Source organism: Sarcophilus harrisii, chromosome 1, assembly GCF_902635505.1.
Source record: "Sarcophilus harrisii chromosome 1, mSarHar1.11, whole genome shotgun sequence".
Taxonomy (NCBI): domain Eukaryota; kingdom Metazoa; phylum Chordata; class Mammalia; order Dasyuromorphia; family Dasyuridae; genus Sarcophilus; species Sarcophilus harrisii.
In genome coordinates this window covers 23,751,902-23,779,629 of record NC_045426.1, presented here as the reverse complement: position 1 = coordinate 23,779,629, position 27,728 = coordinate 23,751,902, and the positions used below count along the sequence as shown (strand labels likewise).

At 38.4% G+C, this 27,728-nt stretch overlaps 1 protein-coding gene across 1 annotated transcript in view; it reads left to right on the top strand.

Annotated features, from left to right (window-relative positions):
• Positions 1-27,728, top strand: part of CADPS (calcium dependent secretion activator) — a 535,079-nt gene that overhangs the window by 420,292 nt on the left and 87,059 nt on the right. The window contains 6 exon segments of the mRNA XM_031953509.1: positions 1,192-1,212; positions 2,457-2,613; positions 3,649-3,790; positions 16,238-16,384; positions 19,728-19,883; positions 24,248-24,395. Coding sequence (XP_031809369.1) covers positions 1,192-1,212; positions 2,457-2,613; positions 3,649-3,790; positions 16,238-16,384; positions 19,728-19,883; positions 24,248-24,395 — 771 coding nt within the window.

Genomic DNA, 27,728 nt, shown 5'->3' with positions numbered 1-27,728 from the left:
GAGATGGAGGGTCTTTATTCCTGCTGATTATAACCAGGTGTCCAAAGAGGAAACAGCGAGACTTGGAGCCCTCATCTCTCTGCACAAGTAGCCAGTAAAACCTCATTCATTCAGACCTCCACTAATTGAGAATGTAGCGCTGTCCCTCCTGGGGCAAGAATTTGAAATGATTCCTTCCTCTGTCAATTGCTAGGATCACACTGGAGAGCAAAAGAAATTTAGTAAATGTTCTTAAGTCAACATATAAATGAAACGAAAGTACTTTTGCCAGTGTCTTTGTGGATCTGGTACTTGATTACTGTGACTTTTATTGTTTAACTATTTCAATCATATGTAAGTCTTCAAAACCCCATCTGGGATTTACTTGGCAAAGATACTTGATACTACAGATGAAGAAACTGAGGCAAAAAGGGCTAAATGACTTGCCCAAGCTCACACAGCTAGGAAGTATCTGAGGCTAGATTTGAACCCATCAAAATGAATCTTCCTGACTCCAGGCCTGATGCTCTATCTACTGCACCGATATCTAATCAATGAGTCAATTAATCATGAGTATTTATTAAGAAATTATTTTGTATGATAAGAGGAAGCATGGTGTAATAGATGGTGAGTCAGTCTTGAGACCAGAAAGACCAGAATTCAAGTCATATTTGAACCAGATACTGGCTGTGGGTTCCTGGGCAAAGCATTTAACACCTCAGCATTTGAGCCAGTTCTCTGATGTATCAGAGAAGGTGCTACCCTGCATTGGTATAAGAGTTTCTACTCCTGGGAACTCCCTATACCAATGAAAACATAGATCCAGTCTCTGCCCCTACGTGCCAGCACTGTACTAGACACTGAGGGTACAAAATCAAAAATGAAATCTATCCAGTTATAGGATATACAACAGACTTCTCAAGAGTTGTATTTGTCCCCTTTCTTCACTTACTTTACTTATTAATACCAACTTACATGACACAGAATTTTACGATATAATGAAAATTCTATCTATTTTTAAAATATCTTCTAACTTGGCCTTTTGAGTATGGGACCAGTCATCTCCATTCCCCTTCCCCATGTCCATAATTATTCTGAACCAATGAGGTTTTACTGTGTTTTAAAATGAAACTCTTAGCTGTATCTCTCCAGTCAAGCAGACCTTGTAGAATGGTCCATGACTTGATTTTTTTCATTTAATTTGCAAACCAGCCCCATGTTGATAAAGGAGAAGTAAGTAAAATGGAATCTCATGAAAGAAGAGAGGCAGATTTTCTGCCTTTTAGTGGCTGTTAGAACATTCCCAATAACCACTAGGTGTGAGAAGAGCTTGGCCACTCAACAGCCCGTTTCATTTATGGAATTCTTTTCCATAATCATCTTTCATGTTTCCAGTCTCCTTCCCATCTTTTTTTGGGGGTGAATGCTCAAAAGTGTTTCTGGTGTAAATACTTTCAGCCACTGGGGCAGGGGGTTGGGTTGGGTTATGATGGTGGGTTATTTTTTTTTCCTTTTGCTCTATCACTTCCAAGTGAGCCCACAAGGTCCTGTGGACATCACCACTCATGCTGCATGCTCCCTTGGCAGAAGTGATTACTAAACATGCATGCATGCCTTCAAAGTACATTCACATCTGGCCATGGCTGATGAGAATGTCACTCCCAGAGACCCTGCACAATGATTTCTGAGGATCCACGTGCATGAAAATGAGTTACTTCACTGATATTTTTTGGTTTTCAATGTACATGTGTTTCCAGTCCCCAACCCTCACACCCTTAAGAAAAATAAGTCTTAATCTCTTCATGTTTCTCAACTTGAGCCTATTGTTTCTATAGAATAGATAGGAGATTGAAGCCAGTCCCTTCCTACCCCTTCCCCAAGTATTCAAAGGCATTTTAAAGACACAAAATTGAGTGTATACATTGACATCGGTGGATTTACGTGGCTTGGTGGTTACCTTATGTGAAATAACAGAAGTAGTTCCTATCAGTGGAGAAATGTGAGTAAATGAGTTTGGGTGAGATTGTAGACCAACTTTAGACATCCTAGAAGCTTCATTATTTTGAAATTTCAAATTAGCAGAAAACCCATAAACACAGTGAAGAAACTCCCGACTTTTGATACTCACAAACAAGAACTAGCCAAGTACACTGGTCAGCAGCATGACTCAGAATTTGTAGCATTATTGTAAATTGAACAGAAGTTCTGGCCGCCATCCCTTCCATCGCAAGCCCTGCGTTCCCTAAGAGTCTTGACCCTCCAAGACATTCCTGAAATAGAGACAGGTGTTGCCTTTGTGCTCTGCTCTGGATCCCCAATTGTATTTTTAAAGAAAGCTGTTCTCTTTACAATAAAACTAGTAACCCCTTTGGATGGCCATTTAGACTTGAGCAGCTAAAGGCTTGCATTTGGGGGGCCTCTGGTAAAGACGGAGACTAACGCTTCCTCTGCCTATTGTTCTTCTGCCTAACTTCAAGGCCTTTGCATGGTGGTCAGACTTAATGGTGGAACACGCTGAGACGTTCCTGGCCTTGTTTGCGGTGGACATGGATGCCGCCTTGGAGGTGCAGCCCCCAGATTCCTGGGATAGCTTCCCGCTGTTTCAACTGCTCAATGACTTCCTCCGTAGCGACTGTAGGTATCATTTACTATATTTCTATAATTTGCTATAGTTCCCAAAATAGACAAGAAAGGAGAAACAGCAGATCGATTATGTTAGCCTGTAGTTACTGACATCAGGCTTTCTGCCAATACCTGTGGGGGTTACTCTGAGAGACCCAAAAGCACTTTGGCTCTAGAGTCTGGGGATCTGGCTTTAAATTTTGTCTCCAGTATGTGGTAGTGAGATCTTGGTCAAGCCACTTAACCTTGGTTTTCTGTTCCCTCACCTACAAAACGAGGACCACATGACCAAGGAAGTCCTTTCCACTTTCAAGTGATTCTATCATTCACAGGTATTAATACCCCTTCCTTATTATTCAGTTAGAAGGTGACTCTCTCCTAAAAGTTTCTGTCATCCACAGGTATTAGTACCCCTTCCTTATTATTCAATTAGAAGGCGACTGTCCCTTAAGTGATAGACACAATGACAATACAACATAAAAAGAAGACATGGGGAGTGTGTATCTATGTGGGGGTGGGTATGTTTCCCCTTAAGCAAGGTAACTAATTTTACCTTTTTTCCATTTGGTGTTTTTCATCAAAACTATCTGCCTTCTAAAGGAAAAGGAACTTCCAGCATCGAATGCCCATTCTACATGAGTTAGGAGTGGGGGTGGGGGTGAGAAATGGAGCTGTACAGGATGTTCCTTCTCCTTGGAAATGGCGGGGGGGGCGAGAAGAGAGAGGGAGAGATGCAGGGAAAACATAAGAAATGGTGTGGGATTTTGTTGTTGTTGTTTTAAAGGAACATGACTGTTTTTCTTTTTCAAAGGGCTACACAAATGGGTAAGATTTTTTAAAAATTCAATCTTCCTTCCAAACAGATTTAAGGATGAGTTCCAAGGCCGTTCTTATGTTTTGTTTTGTGTGTGTGTGTGTTTTTTCCCTTTTCTTTTTGGCTTCCCTATCGGCAGCATGTTTATTGTATGAGACAATGCCTCTGCTCAGAGTCTGTAGGTGGCTAGAAAGACTGTGGTTTCTCACTCCACTTTTACTTGTCTGTTCTAGATAACTTGTGCAATGGAAAATTTCACAAACACCTGCAGGACCTGTTTGCCCCACTTGTGGTTAGATATGTCGATCTGATGGAGTCCTCAATTGCACAGTCAATTCACAGGGGCTTTGAACGGGAATCGTGGGAGCCAGTAAAGTAAGGATACCTCCTTTAATACCTCGGAGTTTGGGTGCAAATGGATGGAGAGTCATGCTGAGTTAGTTTAGTACCGTACTATATATTATGTTGACATTCTACCCAGAAGCAAAAGCCTCAAATTATTGCAATTATCATGTCCATTTTAGATTCGTATGGTCCAATGAATTGGTTTCAAAGGGCTCGTGAAATCAAATTATTGCTTGAATTAATTTTACTGTAGATTTGGACACAAAAAGTAAAACTTTACTTTAAAAAAAATTGCTTTAATATCCCCAATTGGTCCATTGTGACTAGCGGCCAATTTGATTGCAGGAGCAGCCCTATATATCCCTTCCCATGTGTGGCTCTTGGCTATTGGGGTTGGGAGAGGAAGGAAAAAAGGGAATGAATGTTGATCTGCTTAAGAGCCCCCAACTTGACCCTTACAAACTACCTTTCTAGGGAATTTAGGGCCCAGCTATCATTTCCTTTTGTGGGTTTGGAACAAGAATAATGTCCATAGTTGGTTTGGATTTATTTTTCTCCTCAACTTGATACTCATAATAACTGGTATATTGCAATTTTTTGAGTGAATCTATGTCAAAAAGCTCTGGCATGACTTAATCTGGATGGTTTTAATGTTTAAGTAGAAACCTGAGTGGAATATCTTGGGCCATTTCAAGCACTTAAGGAACTGAATGTTCCCAGTCTCCACAAGAGGTCTTTCCCAGGGGATCGTCTCATCAGCAAACTATATTCTCATCTTTGAAAATAAGGTCCTACAAAGCTGCATAGTAGAACTGATGTAGAAATCAAGGAAAATCAACATTCTCATTTCCAATAAGACAATAGGGATGTCCCGGATAATCCCATTTAAAACAGTCTGGTGGCAATAATCTATGTGCTGATACCAAAGGAAAATATTAGCAAGCTAATTCATAGCTCTCTCAATGTAGCCCTGGATTTTAAAATAGGGGAAAATGATGGGTTTTGAATATATAACATTAAATTTTTTTTAATTTAAATCAAGACTTCTTTTGCCTCCAAAAAATCTTCAAAGTAGAAAAGGTTAAACTGGATGCTATCAACTTTTACAAATTGCACTGGGTTGCACGTAATTATTCACTTCACTTAAGTTTAATTTAGAAGAGGATTATACTGACAAACACATACAAATAAATCAGTCATATCTGCTAATTCTTTTTCATGGGAATATTGTGATCCTATGAAAGCCTAAATTTTCTCATTCTCTACGACAATGAATTTGGAAATTGAAATCTATTTTCTTAGTCCTCTTGTAAATAGAGCAGTGATTGTTGCATTTTAAGAATTAAATTTTGAAAAAGAGAAAATAGTTTTAACATCGGACTTCCAGGATGACCTGAGTGAATATCACTTACAAGCAATACAATGAGATTTTTTTAGGGGGCAGCTAAGTGGCACAGTGGCTAGAGTACCCTGAAGTCAGGAGTTCCCAAGTTCAAACCCCCACTTCAGACATTTAAACAATTCCTAGCTGTGTCACTCCAGGCAAGTCATTTAACTCCAGTTGCCTCACCAAAAATATATAAATAAAAAAATAAAATAAAATGAGCCTTAGGTAGGAAGCATAAATTAATTTCTCTTATGAAGATCTAGTTGGTTACTAAAGCTAGCTTCTGTAGACTCCATGCAGCAAATATGGCCTTCCATACACCATACTCTCCCACAGGGAGAGACCTGAAAATAACAACTAGAAAAACAAACTGAATTAAGATAATATGAAGTCATATGATTTGGATAGTCAGAGGCTAGACCTCTGATTCATGAACCAAATATGGATGAGAGAGTAACTTCATAGTATTGGCTAAAATGAAATCCAGCAAACCATTCTCAGTAATGTAAGAATATCTCCAGAAATGGAAGTCTCAGCATTAGACACCACATGGAGATTATTGAAGAAATGTGTTATTAATCCCCTTCATGATCCTTTGATACAGAGTTTTTAAGGGGGATAAATTTCTCCCATTTGAGAGGAAGACTTTGCTTGGGGGTGGTGGTGTTTGATTTTTTTTTGTATGTTTTATGAATATATTTTCCTCCAGTAAAGAATGTGTTTGCTCTTCATTATGCTTATTCTAAAATAAGAAACAAGTTCAAGTAAATAGGTTTGATTTTCTGAATATTGTTTAACTCAACCATCTAGCTATCTAACTCTCTCTCCCACGGCTTTTCTCCCTCTCTTTCCACCTGACTTTCTCTGTCTCTATCTCTTTTTCTCTCTGTTTGTCTATTTCTCTCTTTTCCTTGCTTCTCCTATTTTCTTCCTTCTAAGTTTCTGTTTTATCAATGTATATTTTTTAACCTCACTTCTTTAAAAGAAAAAGAAACCTTGGTAAGGTACTTATTTCTTTCATTGCTTTTGGTGAGGTAATTGGGATGAAGGTCATACACATAGTAAGTGTCAAGTGTCTAAAATCAGATTTGAATACAAGTTTTCCTGATCATAGGGTCAATGCTTTGTCTACTGAGTCACATGACTACTGTATTTCTTATTAACCCTTTAAAGAATAGTTCTCCATGATATGCAAATGCTAGCAATATATTGATTTCATTGTTAACCCATTAGAGCAGCTCCCTGTCTCTGACATTTCATAATTTGTTCCTGTGGTGGGAGGGGGAAGTGAATGAAGTAGCTCAGAGAATTTCTCACAGTTCTCATCTCCCCACCTCCTTTGAGAGAGTTGCTGGGGAATGAAAGGATCAGGTAGTCGATGTCTATTTTGGTCTCCATGGGTTGGTATTGGGTTATAATATCATGATTTCCCAGCCACCCAGAAGTTATTCCAAAGTAGAACACCACCCACTCACCCCCACCCCCAAAAGTCTATAAATTTCCTGGGAATAGGAATTGTATCTTCTCCAAAAGTTTTATCTCCCCCAGCACCTAGGATGGTGTTCTGAGCATCATAGATATTTAAGGATAAGTGATTGTTGAATGAGGGCTCGTACAGAATAATGTACAGGATGTTAAAAGACATATGTTCAAATATCACCTCTAATCCTTATTAGCTATATGACCAAAAACAAGATATTTAACTATTCTGACCCTCAGTCTCTTCTTCTATAAAAGTAGGATATTAATGATATGTTAATTATCTCTCAAGTTTTTTCAAGGTTTAAATGAAAGGCTGCTTAGAAAATATTCTGCATTTTAAAGCTCCATTTAAATCTTGGTATGACACATAGAAAACGAGTTAGATCTGGTCTAAGAGCAATTGGATTCAAATTCTGACTCTGATGTGACTCTGGGAAAGTTGTGACCTTCATTTGCTCATCCATAAAATGAGAGAGTCAGCCTCTGGGATCTTTTCCAGATCTGCACTACTGATTCCATGATCCCATGATCTTATATTTGTAAATCTAGGAATTTAAGAACTTTTCTTAGGGCAGCTAGATCCTATAGTGGACAGAACATTGGCCCTAGAGTCAGGAAGATCGGAATTCAAACTCTGACTCCAACACTTAGCATTTCCTTGCTGTGTGACCCTGGGCTAGTCACTTAATCCCAAGTGTCTCAAACTTGTCTTTTCCCTTGCTAAGGGACGGAATTGCCTGGTGATTAAGGCAATGACTTTAGAATCAAGAAACCTGGATTCATGCTTACTAACCATAGGGAAATTGCTCTATATCTCAATATAATGAGCATTAAGTTGCCAAGTCAAAAAAGCATTTATTAATATCCCTCCCAACTCCAAGTCTCTGTGATCATTTTCTTATTTCATAAAGACCAGGTGGCTTAATGCAACTGGTCTCTCTTGCTAGTTCATTCCTAGGTAGATGGAATATTTGTTTTCTGGAGCCCTATACTAAGCCCCTTATAAGATCATAGAATTCTTCCCTTTCATTTTACAAATAAAGAAACTAAGGAACTGGGACTAGAACAAGGTTTTCCTATTGTCATTGAAGCACTGTTTTTCACTATCTCATACAACATCTTCAGGAAACTCTAAAAAACCTCATTAATAAAGATTTCAGGATCATGTTTTTAATGCAGTTCTTTATATCATAATCAATATACACTAAATTTATGCCTCAGAATGATCCGTATCTTTGTCAGAGAGATGTGTGAGAAAAGAATTAAAGTGACTTTTGTACTTAATTCATGTATTTGAATGTGCTTTTATTTTTTTTTTTTTGCCAAATGACTCCAAAGTACAAATAATGGCAGTCCAAAAGCACCTATTAACTACTGTGTGCCAAGCAATGTGCTAAATGCTGAGAATATGAAGAAAAGTAAAAATGTTTCCTTTTCTCAAGGAATTCACAGCCTATAACAACAACAAATATCAGGTTATTTTGTATATCACCTTAAGGAAGTACCTTCCTCAAACTATCACCTTGAGAAGTAACCTGTATAAAAGTTATCTACCTCTTAGACAAAGTATTGATTATAATAACATAAAATCAAAACTAAGTTTTAACTGAAGTACTGCTTAAGAGTTAAGCTATTAATTACTACCTTGTAACCCTGAGTGAATTCTACCATTTTAAGGACCTCAGTCTCCCCATCTGTCAAATAAAGATTTGGGGCTAGATGCTTTTGAAGGTCTCTTCCAACTTTAAGGCCGAGGATCCTCCATATACATGGCACTCATTTACAGTTGGCACAGCCAAGTATTCATTCCATCCCAAAATGATGCATAGTGCCGATTCTGCCAAAAGTCACCCATCTGCTGGTGCAGTGTATGTTTTGATCTTGAGGCTAAAACAGAGGACAAATGAATTTCTCAACAAGTTCAGATATACATTATGTTTCCCTTGACTTTACCCTAAAATGTCTCTCTCCCAACTAGCACCTCTCTCAATTGTTTTTTTAGACATGACCAGATTTAATCAAAAGTCAACTTCGGTTCATTTGATCCAATAGTGTCAAGTTGGTAATCACAAAGATAATGGGACAGGTTAATAATCTCACCAGTGTGAATAACCCCTCCCTTGGTACAGATTGCAATTCTTCCACATTTTTCTCATCCTATGTTATCTTTGTCCATCTTACCTGAGAATCGTCCTAAGAGTGTCCAATTAAAATGCTGGAAGCCTTCGAAAAGTCAGTGTATTGTATCCTGGAAGCCTTCGAAAAGTCAGTGTATTGTATCCAGTCACATTAAAATTCATGATCAGTGAAATGTACTCTTGTACATATACATTACATATATGACTTAACTATTGTATGACCTAAAGAGAAGGTATGTCAGTGATGTAGTGAAAACAAAGGAAAATAGATGTATAGACCAATGGTTTCAAAAGTAGCCATAAAGCTGGAAAATATTCCAAAGAATCCATTCAGTGTTTCAAATAAATCTTTCAATGAATTCAATTCCAAAAAAGTGCCTACTGTGTACAAGACACTATTCAAGACACAGGGCACACACACAAAAAAAAATAACTAATGGTTCCAATATGGGGTTTCTGTGGTCATCAGGGAGGAGAAAGAAGAGATGTTTACATTGAGAAGCAAATAGGAAGGAAGCATAGAGTTAGAAGGTCCAGGTAAAACTCCTGCTCTGGAAATTCTGTGCACAGTAGAAAATAGAAGCAGACATAGAAAACAGAGAAACAAATAATCAGGTTATCAAAGTAGTCAACAAGATTGATGATGAGGACCAGATCTAGGATGGAAACCTCTTTGGAGGGTTTTTAGGAAGAACATAGACAAGGAGTATACAAAAAGAAAAGTTGTGGGTAAGTTGTGATATGCACCCATGAATGGTGCAAGGAACCCCTACATTCCATCCCAGGACAGAACTGCTGCTGTCCATCCCTCATTCTCACTAGTTGGTCAGTCTTCCTTTTTGTTTATTCACGCATGTTTTTAACGATGCCTTCTAAGACGCTTCTCATATTGTTGTAGTAACACTGAAGTCTACTTTCATTCCTCACATGCCTTCTGAGACTCTTGCAATTTTAATTCCTGTAATATTGCTGGTGTTCCATAACTCACTACCATGGAACGTCATGAAAAACTAATGAGGTAGAGAGGTGTTTGGGTTTTGGTTTTAATTTATAACAACCTAGACTTATTGAATTCTGAGTACTGAGAAGTTTCTCAGTTTTTCCTATTCAATGTTGACCTAGCTTTTTGTCTATCTGATACACCTTTCAGAGAGAAAGAGGAACAGAGACAGACAGACAGAGAAGGAAGAAAATTCAGAGAGGGGAGAAGAGGAAGAAAGAAAAAGGGTGAGAGAGAAAGGGAAAAAGAGAGGAAAAGAGAATGAGAGAACAGAGAGAAAAATAAAAAGAAAGATGGAAAGAGAGAGAAACAAGCAGAGAGATGCAGAGACAGACAGACAGAGACAGAGAGATGAACTGATACCATGGACCAACCATCCAACTGCACATGATGATTTGTTCAATAAATATTTGTTGTCCATTTCATTCTTTCCAAAATGAATGGTTATAATGTTTAATAAGTATACATTTTGCTGAGGAGCTTTATAATGTTTCAGGACTCAGTGGCATTATTTATTGCAATGCTCCTTTTTTAAGATTATTGGGATTTCAAGGGCCATCTAGTCAAATACCTTCATCTTATAGAGGAAGATTTGGGATGATTAATAATCTATCCAAGTCTATGCCCCCTAACCCAAGAGTCAATGTTCTTTTCCATGGGTCTTACAGAAGGAGTATTTGGAAAACATCTTCACTAGGAGTCTTTCTTTTATTTTAGCTTTGAACTCACCTTTGGTGAGCAGACATTTCTTTGTTTTATGTCTCATTTTATCTGGCTACTCTTTGAATAAATGAACAAAGACAAGTCTGCTTTAAGGGTTGAGGGTAGATAGAGGCAAGTTAACAAAGAGCAGCCATGGCACTTACCTGTCAGTCTCATGACAAAGTAAAGGTGTGGGTTCTTTGTAGGAAACTACACAAAAGCAACTTATCCCTTTTCTGTCTTGAGCCTAGATGTCCCCTGGGCAGGCAAGGAAAGCATTGACCTTTCTTACCAAAAGTGTAAAAAATAATTGGAAAAATGGCCAAAAGGGTATTATATCTTCTTGGTTACTTTTTTTTTAATGGTAGGGAAGGGACAGGTCCTTAAAATTTTCAATTCATTTGGAATCTTCTTCCTATGAAGATATCTCAAAAATAACTTTCTGCCTCTAAATCTATGCCAGCCCTCTCCCCCAACACCCCCTCCATCCCCAGCGTAGCTATGTGATCAAGTGAAGTCTTTCTTCTCAACTCAGTCTAATTAAAAGCCATTTTCTCAGGGCATATCTAGGACTGTGGTGACTCACTGTTCTGAGTCTTTACTCAATTTCCTTAGCTCCTGGGATGATTGAAAATTAATTCAATTCCATTTAGGAAGCAGAGATTAAGTATTTAATATGTATGGGCCACTCTGCTAGGAACCAGAAATTCAGAGACAAAAATTAAATTATCTGCCCTCAAGGAGCTGATGTTCCACTGAGGGGAAAGTGGTAACATATAAACAGACAAGTAAATAAAGAGAATATAAAAATAAATATGAAGTAAGGAGTTGGGGTACACTAATAACCAGGGTATGGTTCTTAACCTAGATTCTACGAACTTTTTAAAATATATTTTCGATCATTGTATTTCAATATAATTGGTTCCCTAAATAATCTGCTGTATTCTATTTTTTGTATTTAAAAACATTCTAAGAAGAGGTCCACAGATTCCAGCAGACTGTCCAATTTGTCCACAGTACAAAAAAAGATTAAGAATTCTTACATTAAGGGAATATGGAAAGGAGGTAGTGCCTGAGCCAAGCTTTGAAGGGAGCTAAAGATTCTAAGAGAAAAACAATCCAGGCATGGGAGGCAGATGCGTTATTCAAGAAATTTGGAAATCATGATTTTTGTTAGTTTTCTTTTTAAAAAATTGGGTTTCCATTAAACTAACAAGTTTAAAAACACTTAGAGGGACAAGAAATGTTCTATGTGAAAATTCATTTCTTGACTCCAGTATAAACTAAACACTATGCTTGAACTGGGAATGAGATGGGACAACAGACCCACATATAAAGAGATAGTGCATTGGCTTAAGGTAAGTTAGGGTCTAAGCTATCCAAAGCATTAAAAAGAGCTTTAATTTTTAGGAAGCATATACTGGCTACATTATTTATTCTCCATAGCTATTTACAAGGCAAAGTCATTCACAGCTATATCTCTCTTCTTGATTAAATGTGCCCCATGTCAATAAGAGGAAAGACCATTTTAAAGTCTTTCTGTGTCTGAGTGGACCAAAAAGACCTGATTTTAAGTATCATTTATAAAATAATTCTCTAATCCAAGGAGAGCATGATGGTAAAGTAGAATGGGAATTAAATACTTATTCAACACTGAGACTTGGTCTAGAAGCTGAGTGGGAAGTAAAGTCAAATCACTGACCATCTATTAAACAGAGTATAGGCTATGCAGTCTGCTAGACACTGGGACTATAAATACAAAAGGGAGTCAGTGCTTGTTCCCAAGGAGTTTTCATATTACTGAAGGGATAGCGCGTGAACAACAAATGCATCATTAAACATCGGATATAGACCAAGTAACTCAAGACCACAGGGGAGGGGGTGCAGGAGGATGCTAACACCTAGGGGAATAAAAGCAAAGTCTCCAAAAGAATGGGACCCTTGAACTGAATCTTTCTAAGTGGGAGAGGTGAAGAGAGAGCATATTCCCAGGAATAAGGGAACAGTCTATGCAAAAAATTAAATAAAATTTGATTAAATTACATGACCAGAGACCAAAGGCCAAGTGGACTCAAATGTCAAGTGCATAGAAAAGAAAGCAGCCATAGCTGACAAATAGTTTTCATTTTCCTAATGTGTCCCTACTCATTCTCATTAGTATATTCGAAAGCCAAGGCAATAGTTTGGTCTTTTTTTAACTTTTCACGAGAATCATATATTATCTACAGATTCCCACCTGTGATCCCAGAGAAAGATCAGGATGGAATTCATTTTTGTTATACTAACTGGAGAGTTCTTTTTTTAAAATAATGATTTCTAATAATAACCATTTCATCAGATAAAGATGAGACTAATAACTCATATTTCTATAGCACTTAGTAGTTTTATAAAGCACTTTCCTCAGCTCATTCCTGTGAGGGAGGGAGGTAGTAGAGGGATCTTGTTTCCGTTCCACAGATGAAGCAACCGAGAGTCAGAGAGAAGAAACTTGCCCGTTGTATAGTAGCAGCATTTTATCATTCAGAAAGAGTACAACCCCCTCCCCAATCTACATGTGTATTAGTAAAATATTGTGCGTTATTTAGAATTGCTTACTTATTAGGATATGCTATTAATATCCAAATCAAATATTAGGAATGTTATGAATACACTACATTATTTTGCTAAATAAATAAATAATGTTTTATCATTTCTAAAAGTCTAGCATCATAATGTGTTGTATAAAGGAAATGTTTCCATGTGAGTACAGCTCAGTATTCCATTCCAAATGTCAGATTTTACTAATACAGTATGTTTTGTTAATAGGTCTATTTTTGAATTTTAGAATGGAAAACAAAGCTCTTTTCAGACTTGTGCACGACCATCAAGCTAATCTGTGTAAATTAAGTTGCGTTTGCATACATTTGTATGTTATTCATTGCTCTCTGCTTTTCATTTACTCAGCACTGACATTTGTAACTTCCCAGGCTACCATCTCAAAAGATTCGCTAATTCCTCCATCATTATGCACTGTGTGCCTCCCTTAATGATCACATTTGCTTATATAGGCTGGCACATGTCTCAGTGGAAACGGTGGATGGTTTGGTTACAGAGGAGTGCTTAAGTCCAGGAGCCATCAGGGACCCAATACAAAGGCGAATAAATGCGCCAGCATAACAGGAAAAGAAGAAAATGTCTTCCCTTGTATTCTTTTTAGGATTATTGAAGCCATCTAGGTCACTTCCCCATGTTTTACAAGTGAGAATTCTGATACCCTGGGGAGGAACTGATTTAGTCAAGGTTAAATAGGCAATAGCAAAAGGCAAAATTTGAATTCAGGTCTTCTGACTCCAGAACTAGTACTATGTGCCTATTACTATGTTTCTTTTGACTAGTCATTCTCCCCATCAAATCTCAATATTTTCTACAGAGAAGAGAGAAAGAGACAGAGACAGAGACACAAAGTAATACAGAGAGATACAGAGAAACACACAGAGAGAAATAAAGGGAGAGAGAGTTAGACACAGAGAGAAATAGAGACAAAGACCGAGACAGACAGAGAGACAGAGAAATAAAGGAGACAGACACAGAAACACAGAAATAGAGACAGAGACAAACAGACACAGAGAAAGATATGAGACAGAGACAGGCAGAGAGACATGGAGCCACAGAAAGACACAAAGACAGATAGAAAGAGAAACAGAGACAGAGACAGAGACAGAGAGACAGAGAGAATGGCCATTAGTTTCCACTTAACAGGAATCACAATGGATATAACTCCAGTTCATCTAATTCACTGCAAACAAAAACTAATGTCTTTTGTGTATGCTGGGACAAAAGTCCCAATTATAATTTTCCCTGTAACAAGATAACTGTTGAAATAACAATAAAAGCTAGTGTCCAGGCATCTAGGAGATCTGAAAATGGACTCAAAGAGCCTGTGATAGGTGGGAATTTTGCCAAATCAGCCCAGAGTCAGTCGTGACTCCTCCAGGAGTTTTAGTTTGCAGTGCACAGTCTGTCTAAGGCAGAGCTGGCTTGGCAAGGTACACCATCTTCTTGAGGAGAACCGAAAAGAGAGCCCCGACTCTTTGCCAAAGGGCTGTCAGCCCTGTTTGAGAGTAAAGGCAGGGCTCTTCTCAGATGCAGCCTTGGCTCTGGCTTTTGCCTGGCTAAATTAGGCACCATAGAAATGTTCTCATAGATTAAATAACTTTGCCAGTCCTGAAGCATCGTATGATATAACATTCTACCCCTACCTCACCACCCACCCAACCACCCGACCAAAGAGAGAAAGAGATAGAGACAGAAAAGCTTCTTGTGTTCTTATTGTTGGTTCCTCCTTTGACAATAACAAACCATCTACTAACTGGCCCAGTCTTCATTGGAGGAACAAACTCTGATTTGAGATAATAATTTTAAACCCATTTTTTTCTTGCTATATCTAAGGACTCAATAAAGTAAAAAAATTAAAAAAAAACATTATTTGGAATACTTTACTTTCCAATCCCACACATTTCTATCTACTTCAAATTGAATGAAATTAACCTCAGAGAAGATATTTTCATTTTCTTTTTGGTCTTTGTAAGATTAAACAAAGCTTAACCTTTTTTTCTTAGTTCTTTCAAAAAATCTTTTGCCTATGCCTCACTGCTTCTGTACTTGCCTTTGAAAGCAGCACTTAGAGCTTTCAATTTCTTCTTGTCACCATTAAGGTCTCCACCCTCCCCCAAACATTGATGCAGGTGAACAGCATGTTGTTATCTGTTCCCATTAGGCTCAAGAAGTGCCCCCACAGAAAACTGCCTTGAGTAATTAGTTTATCTCAAAAACTAAATAACTGCCGACAACTTCTTCAAGCAAAAAATAAATAAATAAAAGCAAGAAAATGAGAAGATTCCCTTTTTTTAAAAAAAAAATTTTCCCTAATCCATGATTTAATTGGTGCTGGGAACTCCCAGGGAGAAATGCTTTCTACCAATGCAGATTACCACTTATTCTGCAAAATATTGCCTTAGTTGTTTGACTGAAGCTATTGAGAAGTTAAGTGATTTATCCAGGGTCACATAAGATAGTAGATGTCAGCAGTGAGACTTATACTCAAGTCTTTCTGACTTCAAAGATGGTTCACTTTCCACTAGGCAACACTCTCTTAAACTCTTTCAGTATCCATAGTAATACTACTAAGTTTGAAATCACCAGCTATGAGGTTCAGGGCTAGTAATAACAGTTTCATCCATCTAAAATAAGATTATTATTTTGAACTAAAAAGGACCTTTGAGGTCACCTGGTCTAACCCCCTCATTTCACAAGTAAGAAAATCAAGGGAGAGACGGAAGGACATATGCTCAAGGTCAAACTGTATAATCTAGGATTTCAAACAAGGTCTCCAGCCTCCAAAACAAGCACCCTTTCCACTGTGCTGTACATATTTGGGACCCATCAGGTTTTAGACCATCATTATCAAGATCTGGAAACAAAAGCCAATTCCCCAAAGACAAGGAAAGTATGTGATCATTGTATGTGGGTGTCGATAAGCTCTCTTCCAATTTTGAGTCTTTTTTTATGTTTTTGTCAGTCAATGTTTTTGCCGTCTGCTTCTGAGTGCTAAGCCTCAGGGAAGCTTCCTATACCTGTGGCTCCTTGCTCACCAATGTGTTTCTGTGTGCTGCTCGTCCTGTCGTCTCCTTGTCGATTTAACCAATTGAGTTACAGTTCTCCCGTGCTTCTGCCACATCTACATTGTCATTGTGATGGTATTTTTTTCTTTCTGTCTGTTTCTTCCACAGGAGTTTAACAAGTACCCTACCCAATGTGAATCTACCTAATGTGAATCTACCCAAAGTACCCAATCTACCAGTTAACATCCCTCTAGGCATCCCACAAATGCCTACTTTTTCGGCACCGTCATGGATGGCTGCTATCTATGATGCTGAGTGTGTATTCAGTCCACATTAGCTCTAATTTAAATTTAAGTGATCTTGGCATGGATATGTATTGTTTATTTCTATGCATCCTATGTAATTTTGAAACAGAGATGGAGACAGATAATTAGACATATTTTGCTGATCATACAGAGACAATATTGTTTATTTCTGGCATGCATGGTGTTTGTAAGGAGTTTTCTATATCCAGCACTAACAATTTGTCTTACGCCCACTGAAAGCTTGAGGAGCTGACTTTTACTTCCAGTCTTTTACAATAGATTTCTGTTTATTTGTTTGTTTGTTTGTTTTTAATTGGCGAAGGTAATATGAGCACGTGGAAATTTTTATGTGAAAGGGCACAAGAGATCTTAATGATGGCTTGGCCCCTAGTCTTGAACCGGTTGCTGTTCCGGTATAATGAACCATTGCCTTTCTGGATGTCTTTGTGATCTTTAGGCACTCTGATAACCAAGGAACATATTTCAGAATGATAATAAGCTCTTCTGAGTAGGTCATTCTTGCTACTTGTCAAATTCTCTCTCTATATATATATATTTTTAGAATCCATAACTGGTTACCAAAATATAAAGAGATTGCAGTCTATTTTGTTGAAGGAAAGACCCATGCCAAGGATATCCAGAATCCCTAAAGTGGTTAGTTAGAATATTTGCAAATAGCTAACAGTTAGTAATGGGTAAAGAATATTTACAATGAAGAAGTCATCATTTAAATAGTCCAGAAATCAATGAGCATTGTTATTTGGGAGACCTCACTTTAAAATCATCATCCCAAAAAGGATTAGAAATTGTTATTCTCTTTGGCACAGATAATTAGAAGGGCAAGTACTCTTTCAAGAAAGATTTTTGTAAGTGTATCTTCCAGTTTAGGAAATGAATCCTCTCATCTTTTTCCTCTAGCAAGAAGGAGATCCAGCACTCCCAAACTCTACCCCATGGAAATGAAATTAGAACCATCTGTATGATTTAATAAGTGAAATAAGACTTAGCCATTCTATACCCTGCTTTGATCCTTTTTCTTTTACTACTTCTAATTATAGGCCCAATGAGCCTTTCTTTGCAAGAAGATACTGGCACATTTTCAAAGGGAAGCATTTTAATCAAAGGAATAAAAAAATGGCTTCCAGAGGACAGTGAAGTTGTGATATCATAAAATCACATTCACCTAGGTAGCTCTCAAGTAGTTTGGATTGTTTTTGTTTTGTTTTGTTTTGAACAGTCCAAGTAAAGAACAAGACCTGTCAGTCACATTTATATTTGGAGCCCTTTTTGTAGCCAAACTTTAAGGGAAAAAATTCTATCTGGATGAAATAGCAGTGGGATGATATGATCAATGTGTCTGATTATCTTCAGGAAAACAACGAAAAATCTCCCCAAACTTTTCTTGGAAACAAAATCATAAAAGAAACCCAAATCATATCCATGCTAAGATGATAGTGTTAAAAGTTAGCTTAGGCAGTATCTGTTACAAAAATTAAAAATACTTGAAAGCTTTTATTCCTTCCCTCTGTGCATGCTCTGTGACATTGTTTTTTTGAAAAGATATGAATCAAGACATGATAATAAAGCAGATAATGGTCTCTGTTCAATTAATTAAGGCATGAGTGGGAACACATTTTGGGAACTGCTAAGCAATCAAAATAATTTTGGTGCTATTGCCTTAACATTAACAGTTTATCTCAAAAATAAAAAGAAAATATTCTTTTCCTCATGTCAAAACTTAATAATAAGCTCTTCAAAAGAAAAAAAACCCTAGAAGAAATTTTCTGAAACTATGAAACCAGATGGGTGTCAAAATGTTGTTGTAATAAATACCAATCATTGCATTCATATGTACTTAATGATTTAAAACATACAACCATGCAGTTCCAAAACGGGGCTGAGACTAGTGAAAGTTGTGGGGTGTTTTCCAAGCATAGGATGGGGAAAGGCTGAACTTCCACACACAGTTAATTCCTTCATTTAAAAAAAAAAGGGAAAGAAAGACCTCATTTCACAATCACCCACCAAGAAATGCCTGATTCTATATCTTTTCATGATTCTAGTCTCCTCTGATCACTTTTCATTCTGAGGACATGTTTCCGTGTTACCTTCTCCTTTGTGTCAGAAGCCTCTAGTTACCGACTCCCAGCTGGTCTGTCTTTGAGAACGTCCCTTTTGTCAGTCCAGGGCCCAAGGTTCCCCCTGGCATGTTGGGAGTTTGGCTCCCTCCCCCTGCAGTAGCCATGTATGCATTTATGCATCAGTTGTATTTCCCTCTGAAGCATTAACTCAATGCAGCTGGCATCTGTCACAATAGAAACACCCACTCTCATCTGTTTCTATAGACGATGTCAGAACAAGTGGTAATGCATGGTGTGTTGGACATTTTCTAAATTACTGTGTTAGCATCCGTGGTATGCGAGGAGGGGGGGACATCTCTCAGAGCTCCCACTGTCCTTGCTACAAGAGAGAAGCTGGAGCGGAGAATGGCAAAAGGGTGAATCTGGAGCATTTTCTTTGTACCCACCCAATACCATCCAGGCCCAGGGTTTGCTTCCCCAGGTGAACGGTTTTTAGATGCCCTCCTAAAGAACCACACGGAGACTGATGGCTCAGTCAGTAGGAGGGAGTGGGTAAAGGCCACGAGCTGCCGGAGAGGCTCGGGTCTTAATGCAGGTCCAAAGCATTGGTAAATATCCCAGCAGCCTCCCCGGCTCCCAGTCCTGAAGTTGCCTTGGCAATAGGCTGCTCTGAGAAAAATCTGAGTCCAAAAACACAAATAAATAAACCAAGATCTTGGATTCAAGATATCCCAGTAGACCCAAGGTCAACTGATTCACCCCGACCCCCTCAAGAGACAAAGCATGTCCTCGCTCACCACTTGTTAGCACGGTCCCTTACTTGGCAATCTGAACTCTCCAAGAGCCCTCCGGTGTGGAGGGGAGCGGAGGAGATGCATGACGCTCTGAATCTGGATAACTGCATGATGCTGACATGTAGTTATTGATGGAGATATCTCTACCTCAACATGTGGCCTTCATGTGAATCATCACATATGTTAATGTGGTTATTGAAAGAAGGCTGATTTTTACCATACATGTCTCCCCTAGTTGGTCTTCTAAGGAATATAGCATTTTCTCTTCTTTTTATTGGTCTGTAACCATTTGATTAACCCAGCTGACTAGGTAAATGTATGGTAAAACTCAAAATCCTGCTGGTGGAAATCCCCCCCACCCTGCCACCGTGTTTTGTATGTTAGAACCACTGTTTGCCCCAAGCCCAGTTGTCGGCGCGATCGGGTTTCTGGAAGCCGGGAGCACCGGGTGACCTCTGCTTTCATTCTGTCCTGCCAGTAATGGATCAGGCACCTCTGAAGATCTCTTCTGGAAACTTGACGCTCTGCAGACTTTCATTAGGGATTTGCACTGGCCCGAGGAAGAGTTTGGAAAACACCTAGAACAACGTCTGAAACTGATGGCAAGTGATATGATTGAGTCCTGTGTGAAAAGGTAAGCCTGAGGGCCTCTGCCGCTTGGGGCCAGCCCCTGCCTTCATCAGATGATCAATGGCAAAATCTGATGAGGCATCTGAGAGATCAAAAAGGAGCGTGGCTCCCAGAAAATGGCACCTGGTCTTGGAATCACACCCATGGTGGGTGACCACCAAGAGGGCAGCTCGTTACTCACGGGCTTTCTAGCTAAGTCACCAAGCCAGTATTTATGAAGGACCTTTTATGGGGCAGGGAAATCGTTGCCAGTTGGTAGTTTCTGAAGAACACCACTCAGAGAGGTACTCATCAAGGAGGGATCTCAACAGGAGAGAGAAGGTGAGGGGGAGAGAGAGAGAAAGAGAGAGAGGGTGGGAGGGAAAGAAGGAGGAATAGAGAGAGAGAAAAAGACAGACACAGAGACAGATACAGAGAGAGAGACAGAGACAGACTGACAGAGAGACAGAGGAAAAAAAACAGAGACAGAGATAAAAACAGAGAGACAGAGAGAGAAAGAGAGAGAGGAGACAGAGACAGAGAGACAGATACAGAGAGAGAGAAAGAGACACAGAGACGGAGAGAAACAGATAGAAACAGAGAGAGACAGACAGAGACAGAGAGAGACAGACAAAGAGGCATTACAGAGACAGGCACAGAGACAGAGAGAGAGAAAGAGAGAAACAGGAGGAGAAGGAGGAAGAGGAAGAAGTAGAGAAGAAGAAAAAGAAAGAAGGGGAAAATGAAGAAAATGAGGAAGGATGGATGGGAGACAGGAAGGGAGGAATGGAGGAAGGAAGAATTTTTGTTAACCAGGTGCTAAATTCTATTGCTTCTCTGTCACTGGAGGATTATAAGTGTTGTGAGGATGATCTCAATTCAGTCATCTTTTCCTCATTACAGCTATTCTGAGAAAACATAAAGCCAAATGGATATACCAGAGAGAGAGAGAGTAGTTTATTGAATAATTATTCTGTTTGCTCATGCACCATCTATTTCATCACTTAAGTACACAAGGGACACTTTTTAATGTTAGAGAGAAAAAAGGGTACTGCTGAAACTTCTACAGCAGTTACAATGAAAAGTAGAGGATCTAGAGGAATGACCGATATAGAAATGTCATAAAATTTATATCAATTGATCATCTTAGCCATAGTGCCAGACCCGATATCTTTTTTAATCTTATTGGAAAAAAAACTAGTGAACAATCTCATGTTCCTTAAGATATCATGTACCACAGTGGGTCAGCTGCATTTGTTGGGATGAGGTAGATGGGAATTTATGTCACCCTTTTCTACTGTTTTGAGGAATAGAAAAAGATCAAGTCTATGGAAGTGAAAAAGAATGAAGGCAATCTAAGAACAAGAGGGCAATAGATTATTGCTATGGCAATAACTGGCATGGGGAGCCATTTTGATTCTATCTCAAGGTTCAAGTTTAGGATTCTTTAGGATTCTCAAATTCCCAAAATTCAATCAGACCTCAATGGAACTTTTCAATGCCATTTCCTATATATCTTAAAATAACCATGAGTCCATTTCTCAGATTTCTTACCTCATGCATACCAAAAAAAGTAAAAATAAATAAATGAAAAGTATATTTATTACTAGTGGGCTCTGAACATAAACAGAATGAAAGACTTCATGGTATAACCTGAAAAACAGTGAAAGGCCTCATTAATATCCTAGCCCAATATGTTATGCCTTCACCATCCAAGATGGCCAAGTACTCTGTAACCATTACAGCCACTCCTCTCCAGAAAAATCTTTGCTAAAATTGATATTGCTGTAAAGGAAGACCATTCACAGTAATCAGGTCCATTTTAAAGGAAAGACCTTAGGGAGAACATCTTGAAAGAAGACTATACATGGCACAAGTACTCTTTGACCTGTTGGTTTGGGGAAAGGCTGAAAAGGTTGAAAGCAAAGAAGTAGTCAAAAATGAGATTTGCATATTTCATGAAGTTGCCTTCAGCATGAGATTCCTTGATAGGAACTGATCCCAATTCAGATACTCAAACTCAAGTCTTAGAATTCAGAATCGAGAAAATATACTCGGGAATTTTCAAGAACCACACAAAACTTATAAGAAAGTATTATCAAAGCATATATCTGTCTCAAAGTTCTTAAGAAGGAGCCCATGCTATGGAGTTGGAACTAGTCTGTATCCTATGAACACATAATGAACAAATATACCAAATGTAGAATATTAAAGCAGTAAAGGAAAGATGTCAACTTTCCAATATGCTAAGAAAAAGGGAAGGAAGAACATGGAATGTCTAGGTTTTATTGAAATTTAAATCAATTTTATAAACTACTCATACATTGGTTGATTTTGCGGTCTGTCACAGGTAGAAGCAGCCATCTGTTCGGCCCTCTCACTTCTACTTCTACTTAAAGACTTTGTATCCCACCTCTCAACAATGTTTGGACTTAATAGAAGAAAGTTTAATTCTCCCGTGAAAAAGAATGAGACAAAGTTAATTGAATGGGAATAGAAAATGTATTCTATTACATATCTTGATTTCTAACTATAACACAAACCTCACTTGAAAGGTCTATTTGGCAATTTTTTTGACCATAAAATGTTACTGTTGCTTGACATACCTACCCACACACACAAAAATAGAATGGTTTTTTTTTTGTTTGTTAGTTTGCTGCAAAATGAACACAGTGATAAGAAAACAAGACAAGCCATGCTTGTTTTTTAAGATATTTGTGTGTGATTTATGAATGATTCTTTTAAAAATATTTTTTCCTAAAGAATATGAGTTCTGATCTTAAAATCATACTTCAATTTCCCTTAGTACTCTAAAGTTCTGTTGTGTATGTTCATTGCCCTTTTTTCGTTCATAGTTGGTAAGAATTCTGTAGCAGGTGACATGATTTCTGTCATTTATTAATAAGTAATAATGGGATGATGAAAAGAGGTGCTATAATAATTAAAACCACAAAAATTATAATAACATTTATATAGCACTTTGCATACATTCTCTCACTTAGTCCTCATAACAGCACAGTGAAGGAAATTTTTTATTCAACTCCATTTTATGGATGAGAAAACTAAGTCCATAGAGATTAAATGACATTAATCTTTTACTCTTACAAAATGGAATTTGATGAGTCCTTTTATTTCCTGATACCTTTTTAAACATGGTAAATTCCCTTTTATCCCATTCATCTCAAGGGGTGAGAAATGGCAAAGTATATGCTGTCAAGACTTTTCTTGTTACATTGGGAAGGAGTCCATATGAAACAAATGAAACATACCTGGCTCTTGTAGCCTTGTCACAATGAGATTCTAATGCTTTGCTGACTGTCTCTAAATTAAGATGTGAATGAGAAAATTTTAAAGATCGGGGAAAGGCCATTATGGTAAGGAGGCAATAGAATAAGGTCATTGTGGTTTTGTTTTCCTCCCATAAAATATATAGGAAGATTAGAAACCACTCTTGAATGTTGCACTGGAAAAAAAGAAATAAAATAAAATAAAACAATTGCCAATCTGAAAGAACTTGTACAACAATTTTTCTATGGAGTATTAATTAAGGAGTGAATTTTTCTGTATTCATGCCTTCCTGTAGCACATGCCCTATGATTGTTAATACATCAAGTGTCAGGTGTATATTGGACAGCCAAGGAAGAAAGGATTTTCTCTGAAATCAGGAGAGTATTAGCACAACAGGGAGAGCAGTGCAATAGAATTGTGGAGATGGGAAAGAAGCAGGGATATGGGATATTTGTTTTCCCCAGGAAGGTACCTAGATATTCCCAATCTTGTCAGGATACCCCCAATTAGTACATTTAAGTAGGAAAGGTAAAACGAATTTCTGGTCTATGTGAAACTGAAGGGAAAAGAAAAAGAAAAAAAAAAAAAAAAAGGAAAACTTGGTTGGGGCAATGCTCCACAGATCCTCTGATATCTGCCCTCCCCATTAACATGTTTCTGATCCATGATAGTACACACACTAAGGTGGGAAGGAAACCAGATAGCTCTGTATCTCCTGCTCAGGGAGCATCATGGGGTATGGTTGATTTAATAAGCTTCAGAGTCCGAGCATCATCAAATGTCTTTATGAAGTAGTCAGAGATGACTGAACAGGCTCTGCATTCCAATTAATGTGGTCTCTACTATTACTGGGGCTATGACATGTGTGTAGAAGCTGGAATCATGGCAGCTTCCTTGACCAGGACCTAACCCCCTCTGCCCCCCACCCCATGGCCTTCTTAGACCTGGACATTTGTATTTGTCAGCACCCCCTCGAAATCATTATGGATTTTGACTGATTATCATGTTTGGTTTTCCATTCCACTGCCCTCCCCTGAAATGTCTCCTCCACCTGTTACAATCTTAACATTGAAATGATCTTTCTCTACTTTGCTTTAATAGAACCAGGATTGCATTTGAAGTTAAGCTGCAAAAAACCAGCCGATCGACAGATTTCCGAGTCCCACAGTCAATATGCACCATGTTTAATGTTATGGTTGATGCCAAGGCCCAATCAACAAAACTTTGCAGTATGGAAATGGGCCAAGAGGTAAAAAAAAAAATGGGGGGGGGGGTTGGGGAATGGAGATTTTTTTTTAACATCTATCAAGTATAGGGGAAAACTTCACAAATATCCTATCCCCTAGTCTGCTGGTTTCAGAAACATTCTCTAACATTTGCGAATTTAGTCATCCACATATACGGTATGCAGATGAATATTCAAGATCTGTTTATCAAATAAATCTCTGATGAATATGCATGATCAGAATTTCAGGCACTTGGAAATGGTTATTGGCAGGGACCAACATGGGCATAAGGTGCCTTTGAGCCAAGTGATGTTCACTGACCTTGTTCACAGAGTCTGTGTCACTATTTAGAAGGCGGATCTGTGTTTGCCTAAATGCTTGTCCCTTTCACACATGCAACAGAAACCTCCCATGTAGGACATGATGTATTGATAGGAAACATCTGGAAAACAGAAGCCACTCTTATCTTTTCATCCCACGATTCATCGGACACGGCCTTCAAGTCCCCATGATGCTCCAGCATGGGGTAGTCTATGCCTAAATTTCCCCAAAACCCAGGGTTATCAAGCTCTTTAAGTTATATATCTTGCTAACCTTACTTTTTTGTCTTTTCTGACCAAAAGTTTTGTCCTTTGGTATGTTTCAAATCTTAATGTGGTATTTAAAAAGGAAAGATGAAAGAAGCTGGAAGTTGGGCTTGATTAAAGACTCATGATCAGTTTTCTCCGATGGCGCTAAGCCAGTTTGATATTCATATACCAATTTAGAATTAATTCAGAAACATTTCTGGCAACTCTCAGGTTCCTGCCAATTGGCATAAATTGCTCCTAAATCAGATTTTTTGATACAGCCTTACATGTTCAGAATTTATACTCAATTATATTTGTTCCCTGTTCATTATTTATTTTCTCTCTGTGCATCTTCCATTTTTAAATGTCTGTGTGTGATATTCTCTTGCTGGCAAGATCATCCCCAACCTTATTTCCCCTAAGGCGGCATCTTGTGAAGAAGGCTCCAAATTTGGGCTTAAACAGTGGTCAGTAAATAGAATCAGACATGGGAGGATTGTAAATTAATTCTCTTCATCTTCTTTAATCACCCTAATTGCTGTGTCTCAGAGAGACCAGGTTAAAGACTTCAAACGTGACAAGAAGCCATCAATGAGAATACCAGGATTATGTAGTAATAAGAATAATTAATATTAGTATAGTGATGTAAGGTTCACAAATCCTCTTCCTCACAATGATTCTATAAAATTAGTTTCAAAGGAGAAAACTGAAAAAGAGAGATTAAGTGACTTCCAGGTAGTTAGAACAGGAGCCATCATTTGAACCTTGGAGTCCTAACCCCCATATGGAGCCATCAGAATTAGGAGATAGGTCCACCGGCTAGTCCTGAAAATTATTCCTAGCCATACAAGCAGACCAAAACCAACAACCTTGATAACCAAAACAAAATGGAGAATGGGTCCTTTCCACTACTACAAAAAGCCTTCAATCTCCCTTTTATGAGTTGTTTTCTAGCAGATTGTAAGCTCCTCAAGTGGAAGGACATTTGTCTTTGCATCTCTAGCACTTAGTAGAGTGCTTTGCACATAGTAGTTCTTTTTTTTTTTTTTTTTTTGGCTGAGGCAATTGGGTTTAAGTGACTTGTCCAGGGTCACACAGCTAAGAAGTATCAAGTGTCTGAAGCCAGGCCAAAAGTTTATCCACTGTACCATCTAGCTGCCCCCACATAGTAGTTCTTAATAAGTTTTTCCAAAAACACATTTGGACTGCCCTTAGCTAATTAACCAATAAGTTCTATTTGGAAATGCGATTTTATTTGTGTAGAGGCCTCCTGTGACTTCTGTGACCAAGGCCAGCTCTTTTTTTTTTTTTTAACTATCTTATACACTGCTATCAATAAACATCATCAAAGTATGTCTGGCACTCTCCTAGGCACTGGTGATACAAATGCAATGGTGGTAACAGACCCTGCCTCAGGGAGAAGTTGGTATTAATATTACTTTTAATCTGACTCACCTAATTACAATTTTTGGAGGAGAAAAGAGACAGGAGATGGAGCAAACATACAATAACCGAGGCTTCTCACTGCTTACTCCCCCTACTGTCATGAAGCAATGACCATTATCCAGAGAGTTCTGGGTTCATTAAGGCAACATCCATATGCTTGGATAACATAGTCCACTGGAAATTTGACAAGAGTAGCCATAACCAGTTAAGTTGGTTTTTAGTTTGGTTTGGGTCTCCGTCATTCTGAGTGCCCAATTTGGCTGATTTTGATGAGATCGTTTGATTGCTGGGATGGGCACATTCTCACGTTGACCATGAATTGATTCAGTGACCCAGAAAGACTTGGTTATTTTAGCCTGCTAAGTCTAGTGAAGCTGGTGGGTGATAGGAAGGACTCCACAGCTGATCACCCACACACAATCACCCAACTATCATCCTCCTCACACCACATCTTTCTAGTCCCAAAGCCTTCACCATTGGAATCATATTGCTGACTCATTAGCCCATTCCTCCCTTCCCACATCACTAAATCCCTGATAGAAGAAGAACCAGATTCTGAGATGGGAAACAGCCTTTAACACCACCACCACCCCTAAAAAAAAGCAGAAGCCGAAAACTTACAGAAATGTGTGTACTTTTCTTATGTCTTTAGTACAGTGATTCTGAGCGATCCTCACTATAGTGAGAAGTAGCAGTTGTCTGGGAATGATATTTTAACAAACTGCTAAACCTAATAGATCTATAAATCAGATGTAAATCCTCACTGCCTAAGTTACAGATAGCTTCCTTCTTTTGTTTGGTTATTGATATTGTGAGTACTTTTTTGGTTCCTTTCACTATCTCTGAGGTCGATTTTACAACTGCCTTTCAAGCAGTCATTTCTCTCAAACATTTAACTTCTTAAAATAAGGGGCTAGAGTCTACAGGGACCTCTTTTGGCAAATGAGGAAACTGAGGGAGACTGAGAGTAAAAGAGTGGATCCCCCAAGGTCACAATACTAATTAGTATCCCAGCTAGGACTAAAATTCATCTCCTTCCTCTTGGCTCAGGGCTTGTTCTACCATACAACAGTGCTTGTAGAAGCAAACTTCTGCCTCAGACAGGGAGTGGATTTGACTTGCTTTGGATTACTCCAGAGGAAGAATGTGGATCAAAGGGTAAACATTACAGGAATAGGTTTCCCTCACGATAAAGAAGATTCTTTACCAGTCTGGAATATTTAATCATACAATAATCTTTTTCAGGAGATAATGGAGGGTTCCCATAACAAGCTAGGTGTCTGGGGCACTATAGAGCCAGGATACATTGGGTCAGATCAATCAATCAACTAGCATTTATTA